Genomic DNA, 10,795 nt, shown 5'->3' with positions numbered 1-10,795 from the left:
CCAAGGTAGGATAAACACAACAAAGCTATAGATGTACGGTTAGGGCAGCAGAGCTGTGCATAAAGGGGGTGCTCACAACACAGGTCCAACAAAAACTACTGGTCGGTCAGTGCTTGAGGCAAGAGACATGGGAGGGTGCTGAACACACAAACCCACCTCCCACCCTTATCATTTTCATTAGCACTAAAGACAAAAACTTCAAAAATATGTGTACGCAGTCTCTGCTGAAGCAAATGTAGTTCCTGGTTTATTTTATCTAGAAACTGCCATGTCAAAGGATGATGGGCAGTCAAAAAAAAAAAAAAAAAAAAAAGAAAGAAAGAAAAAAAAAGCATGACCTTAAGGTAAGAAAGATGACTGGAAATTCCCCATGTTCCTTCCATCCGAGGTGCTGTTTTACACAAACTGTTTCTTAGATGTTAGTCGGTGACTAGCCAGTAGAAGCAGGACGTGTGAGCACATACACACTGGTTCCTGAAAGGCAGCTACAGAGGACATGGTGGAAGCCATCATTGTCAGGTACCGCGCTCTACAGATTTGAATTTCAGGGCAGGAAGCACCAGAACCCCAGAGATGCAAGGCAACAACAAGCGATGTGAAATACTCAGTGTGTGTTAACCCATTTTTGCACAGAATTGGTTCTTAATTGTTAAAGAAGCTGGAAACAGTGGGCACAGAAGAACCAGTTTTGTGAAATGTCAGATCGTACCACAAGGCTACCAGCCAGAAGAAAACTTTCTAGTCTGTGGAACTAACGTCTTCTATAGAATACCCAGTTTTGCTATCTATAGTTTAAATTTAAAATGAAATCTGGCATTCGACTTAACCTTACCTCAATCATATTTGATAGGATAAAGATACATATGAGAAGCAAGAATAATCTAGTTTAAAGAATCTAGTTTAAAAACCAAAATCATGCAGTTTATAAGAGTCTCACTGATGGTGGAGAACATTTGTTTAGTCACGTGAAGTGTGTAAGTCACTACAGATGCCACCGAGACACAGCTTGGTAAACAGGCTGCTTATTTAATAGGTACAGAATGTACAGAGCCCCTGAAGAGCATCGTTTTATACAGAGTATGTACAGAGTGCACAGTGTAATCCAGGGGTAGCTATACAGTGTGGACGTCCACGCAGTCAGGAAGAGAAGATAACAGAAGTCACAAAGGACAGCCGTGTGCAGTTCAGGAGTCCATTCGAGAAGAAACATATACATTTCAATATGCAACTAAGTTTTCATTTAGTTTGCTTTCTCAATGATTTCTCTTGTACACCTCTGACAATTTTCCAGTCACTAGTGCCACCAACTAGCTTAACAGTGTTATTAGTGTGAACTCCTCGCTGGACAAAAAAAAAAAAAAAAAAGAAAAAAAATCTCGAAAAGCAGATTGGTAGAGTCAACAGTTCCAAGGCATGAATGACCTTATTTATAAAAATATCCTCACCAGAGCAACATATATCACATTTACATTATTAACAGTTTCTGAGTTTTTTTCTTTCAGATTTTAGCCTAAATTTTCTTGTAAAAATATTTAGAAAATAATCAACATCCTGTAGAGAGAATTTGGAAGGCTGAATGATAGACTCATTTCGGGATGTTAAGCAGGCACCAGTCAGACACTTACTAGGTGATAAAGGTCGAATACCATGCTATGGTCTTCAGGTTTCCCCTTACCAAGTGCGGAGATGTGCAGGAGCAGCATGGAAACAGCACTGTGCTCGCAGTGCTCCCCGAGTCAGAGCTCCAGGTCAGGCTCGGATTTTCGAGCTATCTACCTTGTAAGTCCATCAACTTTCTGCTCAGCCCAGTAACGGGCTGACGTGGGAGCCAGGTCGGAAGACCTGTCCTGCTGTTGGCATGAGACTGCTAGTTCCTAGAGACTGGAAAGCCATAACCACGGTTCCTCTAGGGTGCCTGACAAGGTCTATTATGCAAATATATTTCTTAAATGAATAAATGACATGTGTAGTCTGGTTGAACCACTTTAAATAGTTAAGTACAACAAAACAAAATCATCAACAATTGTTCATTCTGTCCATACTCACCATGTTTAATCCCTGAGACTGTTTAACAGACTCAAAATCTCAGGGGGTATGGGAAAGAATGAGTGATGAGCACTCACTTTCAAATGAGAACAGGGAAAACGTACACACACACAGACAAACAGACAGACACACAGATACACAGACACACAGACACACACACACACACACACACACAATTTCTTGCCCAAGGACACCAAAGTATTAAATAACTAAAACAGTCCTTCACATTTGTAACTAACAATGATCAAATACAACAAGTCCCCTGGGTTCTCAGGTTCTTTCCTCCACATAATCAGTAGGAGGACCTGAGAAATCTGCAGCGGAGCCATTGATAAATCAGTTAGAAGGTTCTCTCCCCAACACACGTGTTTTTATGCATTACTTTGCTCAGTCCAGACCATGTATGGAAGGACACAGGAGATGGCAAATGAAAAAGAAGATAAGACTTTTTCAGCTTTTAAGCCTCAGAGATAGGAAAAAGACGATAGTATGATAAAAGTATGGCTTTTAGTAATATCTTTAATTATTCCATTATTAAGTTTTCCAAGTACATGGTGGCATAAATATTAACACTATTTGTTCACTCTGTACTGAATGCATATATAATTTAAAGTATTCCATACACAGGTACAGAATACTGTGGACATGATCACTATTTGGTCTCCGTTATGCATGTTTGTGTCTTGGAATTAAAAAATCCAATCACTGTAACTTATGAATCAATATCACCTGAGAAACCAGGGAAGTGTAGCTAAACTGCCTATGCTATGTAGATCTTTGGAGTGTTACAGCTTGTCTAGGAACAAATGGGGAAAAAAATTCAGAATTTATTGCACTTACCCTATTTTTTATTCCAATAAATTATTAATAATAAAAAGAGCAAGACATTATGACTAATACTTTTTACAACTATTTAAAAATAAAACAACTTTGAATGCATTTTCACTTTGAAGCTAAGAGATACTTCTAGGATAACAAGAGATATCACAAAAACACACTATATTGACATCTAGTATTTAGTAAATTACATTTATAATCAATGTTGATTTAAGGAAATGTTAAAACACATTAAAAGGACATGATCCAAATTTTTAGAGCCCACACAATTCTATTTATAAAATGGGGCTTCACATAGCCCAGGCTAGCCTCCAATTCACTTTGTTCTTGAGGCTGCCCTTTAATTTTCCTGTACCTCCTGAGTGCTGGGGTTACAGGCAAGTGTTACTATGCCCGCTAAAGCCCATACAATTCTTTAAAGGTCTACCCCCAAAGTTCAAGTTCCTTAAGAGGAAAAAAATGCCCAAACAAAAAACAGAGGCTTGCCAAATATGATCCAAGGTCTCCCAGGATACAGATGATTTGAACATAATGCAGTGTTTAGGTTCTGGTAGGTGAGAAAAAAAATTCAATGACAAAAACATTGGTACCACAATTGGCAACATTTAAGGATACATCTTAAATACTGTAAATATCCAACAAGATACAACAATTTGGCTCTAAGTTCCTTTGGCTATGAAGATATAACTGTGTTTTAAATAATATAGTGAAACATCACATTTGGGGAAACTGTTTCATTATGCTATGCAATTAACTATCAAGAATGAAGAATGGGTGCACGCATGAAAAGTTAACAGTGCTAAGTGTTGGCTTCTCTTGGGAATGTGGTCTTCATGAACCCCTTAACCCAGTGGTTGTTACATTTACTAGTGCCGCGACCCACGGGTTGAGAACCACTGCCGTTAAGTCTGTTGCATTTACCTCTACACAATATCAGTAAAACTAAAGAATGTCAGTTTCAAAGTCTTCATTTATCTGTTCTAATGATTGGATTCACTTCACATTTTAAAGTTTAACAAATCCACAGGACATTTTTAAGTATACACAATTGTTTAAAATCATAGTTAAGTATAACTGAAGATTTAAAAAGTTCAACTTAAATGTGAAAATGTAACTATGCCAAATAAGGAAACCTGACAGACACAAATAGTGCTTGGTCACTGCTAGTTACCAACAGCCAGCTTTTCTGTCTTGTTGTCATTAAAATCAGAATTAAGCATTCATATCCATCCTTAAAGCACAACTCAAGGCTACTCTGTGATTCAGGCTAATTGTGATGGGGTTTTGGGATGTTGCCCTGGCTGGCTTTGAACTCATGAGCTCCAGATCCTCCTTAGCCTTCGAAGCAGCTAGAACTACAGGTGATCACTGTGTCCAGATCAAAACTGGAAAACTTCATGATTTCTCTAGGTTTGTTTTTGTGTTGCAGAAACAATGAATGGATGGATGGAGAACACCTTTTTGCAAATACTTTCAAAGGAAGAAATCACTAAGGGAGGAATGATGGCAAAGTTTTTTTTTTAAACCCTTGTACTAACGTTTAGTTAGATTTAAGGCAATAAGCGAATTAGATGTTGAAGTCAGTGACAAGGTGGCTGAACTGTACCGCGTAGAAATGAACTTCACTGAGCTGACAGTTATGGCACACACATCAATGCATTCATAAAAGGGCACTTCTACACAGGGAAGTAAAACGAATTTTTGATTAGTTGACACAAAGCAAGGACTGTTTCAGGACACTGGACAGTGGCACCTGCTGCTCTGTGGCTCTTGTCTGTCTACTGGGCAAGAGTTTTTGTGTTAGGTTTTCTTCGTCCTCTGGTCCAGTTCATGCTGGTGTTTAATAAGGCGTTCTATTTCTGTTCCAAGTGTTTGCAGATTTTCCTTTAATAAGTGGGGAAGAGAAAACAGAAGTACTGAGTATAATACAAGTACCCTGTGAACTGCTTTTGCCTCAACTGTGAGACTGAGTGACTAGTTCTTGCTACTGATATAAACTAGACACATGTTTTAGTGAAACAGCTCTGTTCTTGTTTTTGAGACAGGGTTTCTCTTTGTAGTTCTGGCTGTCCTGGAACTCACTATGTAGACAGACCAGGCTAGTATCAAACTCAAAAAATTCCTCCTGCCTCTGCCTCCCAGAAGTGCTAGGATTAAAGGTGTGCACCACCACATCTGACCCAGTTATAATCTTTCACTACAGCTATGTCAAGTTTTAATGCGTAATGATTACTTAATATTAAAAACTATTTTAAAAAATCTGTTAGTAGCTATCAAGGCCCATGCATAGCAAAGACAGAAAAGTTGGGTCTGACAATAGCTGAAAAAAAAGTCACAAAATACACTTAAAATGCTATAATGTTAAAAAATTATAATTAATTGCAGTCATATGGCAAAAGTCATCCATAGTGAAGTAAAAAGTCCGCCTCAGTGCCTGACACTGACTTTATCTCTGGGTACCATGGTATCCTGTGGTAGGTAAACAGCCAGTGCTAGCCAACTATGAAGAGGCATCATTGTGCCACACTTACTGAGTGGGAAATGAATAGGAAACACAAATACCTTCAAAGTAATATTTTTAAGCAATGTATCTTCCAAAACAGCCTGTAATTTCCGGTTGATTTCCAAAGAGAGCTCCAGAGTCAGCCCGCTGTCAGCGGGATGGGATGTGTATAGGGACGCCATGATGCCACCGCGCCTACTCAAATGCACTTTGTTAAAATCAGATGCTTCTGAAGAAAGTGTGCCTGATTCTTCTCGTAAAATGTAACTCTGAATTATTCTGCAAAACAAAATGATACTCTGTGTGCTTGCAGAACAAAAAACCCTGTGATTTGTAGGGATCAATGAATCATAAGCATAAAGATGATTAGCATAAAATATACATCTGTTAGGCCAATAACCTAAGTTGGTGTAGAATTTTCCTTACTAAATGGTGTCTTAAACTGTCCCTTTTTCATTGTATTGGGGTATTTAAAGAAATATAAACACAGCTCTTTTGTTTCTTTCTGTACTTGTATGTAAATATTTAGTCATTACTTTATTGGTTTGATTTCTGTTAATAGTTTCTATTAAACTCTATTTTGCCCTTTCTTTTAAAATCTACAAGCAAAATTTTCTATAGGTCTAAAATTATTTCAAAATAACTTTAAAAGGTTCAGGAGAAGACTTTCATATGAAGACAACTCTTACTTAAGCGTGGTGTCTGTGAGAGGAACGTGAGGCCACCCAGGTTGTGGCTCAGCTAGGATGGGTTTGGAGGGTAGCTGGGGTCTGACCCTTGCAGGTAAGGGCTGGTCTTGTAAACTTAGTGCACTAACCTGAAGATTCAGAAAACCCACTCTGCTGTTGAGTGGGCATGAGTGGACCTAAGGACCTGATTAATCAGCCCCAAGTACAATGTTTTATACCAAGAGGAGCTCAACTATTATCCCATTAGGTTTTGACCAGTAGGAACAAACCTCTCAAAACTTCAGATATCTTTTAAAAGCTAAATGCATTTTTAAAAAAATGTCCCAAGTTATTTTAGTATGTTAAAAAGCAAAACCACTACCCCTCCACTTCCTCTCTCTCTCATTATCTCTCCTGAAGTTTTACCTTTAAAGAGAAACTTGATTTTCTTTCTCTTTGTATCCCCTAAACCTAGAATACAACAGGTGATCAAAAAAGATGGAGTACGGAATGCCAAAGGAATCACTAAGCCAAGCACAGAGTCGCTTGCCTATAGTCCCAGCTGCTCAAGGAGCTGATACCAAAGGATCACATGAGCCCAGGAATGCAACGTCAGCCTGGATAACATGGTGAACCCCATGGAAAAGACCAGCATTTCACCAGTTTCTGAGGGCATGCAAATGGCAGTCCTCTAACACAGGCGATACTACCACAGTAATACATACTTGGTTTTCTTTCTTATCTCTTCTACTAGTTGTTTTATGTGGTCCTCCATAAATTCTATCTTCTCATTCTTCCGGGCATGCGCTTTCTGCAGCCTCACTATCCTCTCAATCAGCATGGCCTTGTCCACTTCTGGGAAGTTGTCCACAGCCACCGAGGAGCTGGTATTCTCTGGAGATCGGTCTTCAGCACTGCTGCGAGCATTAAGTGACCCTGAAGACAGAAAAGCAAGTTCAGTCAGTGTGTGTGACCTAGGCCCCCTCATTTCATTCATAGTAACTGCTCAGTGCTGGGCAAAGGACACATAATGGGCTTCATGTGGCCGCCATTATTTTGTGAAACACAGATAACAGCAGCGGTCAGCAATGCCTGTTACGTCACACAAGAACGAGATGAAAAACTGACAACGGACAAAATCTTAAAAAAAGGAAAAAAAGACTAGCAAGCTTAAAGAATTCAAAGAGTAAACAATAAGAACATTAAGAGGGAAAAAGGGTCCTGATGAGGGATTCCCCTCTGTATGCTATGAATATGTTTTATTACCACTGATTATTAAAGAAGCTGTTTCAGCCAATGGCTTAGTAGAGTCAAGCCAGGTGGGAAATCTGAACAGAGATACCGAGAGAAAGTAGGCAGTCAGGGAGAAACCATGTAGATGCCGAAGGAGAAAGATGCTGGAACTTTACCAGGTAAGCCAGTGCCTTGTGGTGATACACAGAATAGAAACAGGTTAATTTAAGATGTAAGAGTTAGGCAGGAACATGTCTAAGTCATTGGCCAACCACTGTTCTAATTAATATAGTTTCTGTGGGATTATTTCGGGTCTGGATGGCAGAGAAACAAACACGCAGTCTCTGCTTACTGGGTAGGAGAGGAAAAGAGGCATGTGTGGGAGGGGAGGACATACCTGTCAGACATTCTGCAGGATACAGAAGAAAGAGACAACAAACTGCCAATAGAGGCAAAATCACTGTTCAAATCCACTTACTAGTCACATTACTAGTGTGTTTTATACACATTACCTCAGTGCCTAGGCTATTTCTGCTAAAAAAAAAAATTTGTGATTTACCTCGTTGGATTGTTACCCTCATTTAGACGCCAGTACAATAATGCATGTAGTATCTATGCTCCCCATACCTAGACTCTGTAAATGTCAGCATCCCAGCAGACCCTGGCAGATCAGTGTCTGAACCTCTTCACCTAACACAAATGGCCTCCTCAGTCCTGTCACAAACCTGAGGAAATGATACCCTAGCCCCATTACACAACCAAGTAAGATGGGACCTAAGATACAGTGGCAATTCCGAACCAGGTACTTTCTGTTCACACATTGTTACTATGGTAACTATTGCTGAGGCTTTGACCCTAACACATAATTTTTAGACTCTAACAAAAAGAAAACAAAGGATCAACAGGAAGAAAGGCAGAGACAGAGAAAAACAGAATAAATACAGACACACAATTGTTTTCTCCATATGTGTGAAATCCCCATCTATAGGTTCAACAAACACCAAATTGGAAATACATTTTAAAAAGTGTCTACACTGAACACGTGCAGATTTTTATGACCTAAACAAACAGCTTCAGCTTAATAGCTACATCTTGGACATTCACACTGTGTTGGACGTGAGATATCTATACACGCTAGATGAATTAAGCCTGTGGGAGGATGGCACAGATTACATTCAGAGACTGCACCATTTACACAAGACTTTAGTATCCATTGCATGCTCTGAACCCAACCCCTGTAAATATCAAAGGAGAATTAGAGGCATAAACCCGATGCTACAATAAAGATGGCCATTTCATCACTTCTTAGGTGTTAACATTTGGAACAGAGTCCACATCATGGATACGGCTGGACATAAATCTAGAGAAATTAAAAGGAAAGGCTGCACAGATACAGAAGTGCAGGCAGAGAAAATGGGCCTCATATAGGGCCCAAGATAAACTTGGAACCTTGCCAAAGAGCAGAATGTAAATATTAAAAAAGGTATATTTTCTACAATATAATTAATTATATGTAATGCCTATTTTAAGCCTCAAAATAAAACACAGCATATAAATACTTCTTAAAATTAAAAAAAATTTTTTAAAAAACAATTGCTACCAACTAAGCTCATCTTACCTGATGAACTGGAGCGGCTTCCCATGCTGCTGACTTCTTTATCGTAGTTTCCATTCTCAGTCTGCTCTAATTTTTTCCGTGCTGAAACAAAGAAATGGATCACTTGTGACAGTTTTAATCAACATTTATTTGCTCATGTTATGTGATATTAACTGCTAAAGTCACTTGGGAAAAATGGCATCGACCACAAGACAAAGGTTCTTGAGATGTATCTTAGAACACTGGAGATGCCATTCATATAAGAATGACGTTTGGAAATGCACAGGTTAAATAAACACAAAGACAACTGAGAGCAGACTGTTAACTTTCAGATCCTTCTCAATATCAGAAATCACTCCCAAATATGTCTTCAGTTACATGTGTAAAAAACAGGGCGAGAGAGATGGACCAGAAACAGAGCTCTCCCAGAAGACCCAGGTCAATTCCCAGCACCCACGTGGTTGTGGTGGCTCACAACCATCCATAATTCCAGCCCCAGAGGATCTGATGCCCCTTTCTGGTGTCCATGAACAGCAGGCGTGCAGGCCAAATATCACACACATAAAAGTAGAGAGAGCTCAAGAAAAACCAAACAACAACAAAACAACTGAATTCAGCTGACCTTGAACTCACTATGTAGCTGAGGACAAACTTGATCCTGCAAGATTGCAGGCATGCACTAGCATACATGAGTTTTGGGAAGGGGGAAAATACATTTAAAAAAATCTTTGCAGCCACGCGGTGGTAGCACACGGCTTTAATCCCAGCTCTCAGGAGGCAGAGGCAGGCAGATCTCTGTGAGTTTGAGGCCAGCTTGGTCTACAAGAGCTAGTTCTAGGACTGGCACCAAAGCTACAGAGAAACCCTGTCTTGGAATGCAAAGTAAAAAGGCTTAGATTCTCCCTCCCAATTGGCCAAAGGGATTTTCCTGATTTGTACATTCTATGGCTTTGTGAATAAACAGCCTTTAGCATGAGAGCAAACTATGTACAGAATTGCAACCTTAGCCATCTTAGCATTTTTAATTTACTCTGTGGATACAACACAGTGGAAAAGAATATACAGGCTGGGCACAGTGGCACACTCCTTTATTCCTAACCTTGAGGAGCATGAGGCAGAAGATTGAGTATGTGAAGTCAGGAAGATAGCCACAGGATGATGGCATGTGGGTGCACATGGAGACGGCATGCCTCCCACATCAGTCTCAAACACAGACATATGCTGGAGTCAACATGAAGACACGAGTACCTTGCTGAAGCTGTTTGCTAAGGTCCTTGACATTAGCAGCATGTTTGCGTCTCTGCGTCACCAACTCGTCTTTCAGTTCCTCCACCTGGGTGCTCAGGGATTTGACTTGCATCTGCGCAGTGGAGAGCTCAGCCTGCAGGCTCTGGACTTCCTCTTTCCGCAACTCTTCCTCTCTGAGCAATCTGCTCTCCTGAACAGTAAGTACCATATCATTAAAAAGCACTTCTCCTCCCACCCCATTACTGCTCATTTAAAAAACTTAAAAATATAAAGAAAAATAGACTGTGCTGTGACACTCCTGCCCATCTTCACCCAGCAGCTCAGAAAACATCAACATGGTGGGGGTGACGCTCAGTGTGGGACATATCTGCAGTGTCTCTGGATTTTTTAAGTCAAAAGACTGAATCTACTTATTTATTTGTTATTTATATATTGTTGAGACAAGGTCTCACTACATTCCTAAAGACTCCATTTATTCACTCATTTGTTTATTTATCTATTGAGACACGATCTCACTGTATTCCTGGCTGGCCTGAGAACTGCTTATGTAAACAAGGTTGGCTTGAACTCACAGAGTTCTACCTACCTCTGCCTTCAGAGTGCTAGGATTAAAGTTGTATGCCACCACTAGCCCTACTGGCTAAAATTATTTTCATGAGTAAT

General features: G+C 39.8%; 1 protein-coding gene across 4 annotated transcripts in view; it reads right to left on the bottom strand.

Annotated features, from left to right (window-relative positions):
- Positions 1 to 1,006: 1,006 nt before the first annotated feature.
- Positions 1,007 to 10,795, bottom strand: part of Ccdc186 (coiled-coil domain containing 186) — a 34,881-nt gene continuing 25,092 nt past the window's right edge. For all 4 annotated transcript variants that reach the window (XM_048423036.3, XM_048423038.3, XM_048423037.3 and 1 more), the window contains 5 exons: positions 10,133 to 10,322; positions 8,906 to 8,986; positions 6,780 to 6,990; positions 5,446 to 5,665; positions 1,007 to 4,767 (listed from right to left, as the gene is read on the bottom strand). In XM_048423036.3, the coding sequence (XP_048278993.1) occupies positions 4,684 to 4,767; positions 5,446 to 5,665; positions 6,780 to 6,990; positions 8,906 to 8,986; positions 10,133 to 10,322 (786 nt within the window). In that variant the 3' untranslated portion in view covers positions 1,007 to 4,683. The remainder of the gene's footprint in view (positions 4,768 to 5,445; positions 5,666 to 6,779; positions 6,991 to 8,905; positions 8,987 to 10,132; positions 10,323 to 10,795) is intronic.

The sequence above is a fragment of the Myodes glareolus genome, chromosome 7, assembly GCF_982192425.1.
Source record: "Myodes glareolus chromosome 7, mMyoGla1.1, whole genome shotgun sequence".
Lineage (NCBI taxonomy): Eukaryota > Metazoa > Chordata > Mammalia > Rodentia > Cricetidae > Myodes > Myodes glareolus.
Note: the sequence above shows the minus strand (reverse complement) of the source record. Positions and strands in the feature narration are given on the sequence as shown.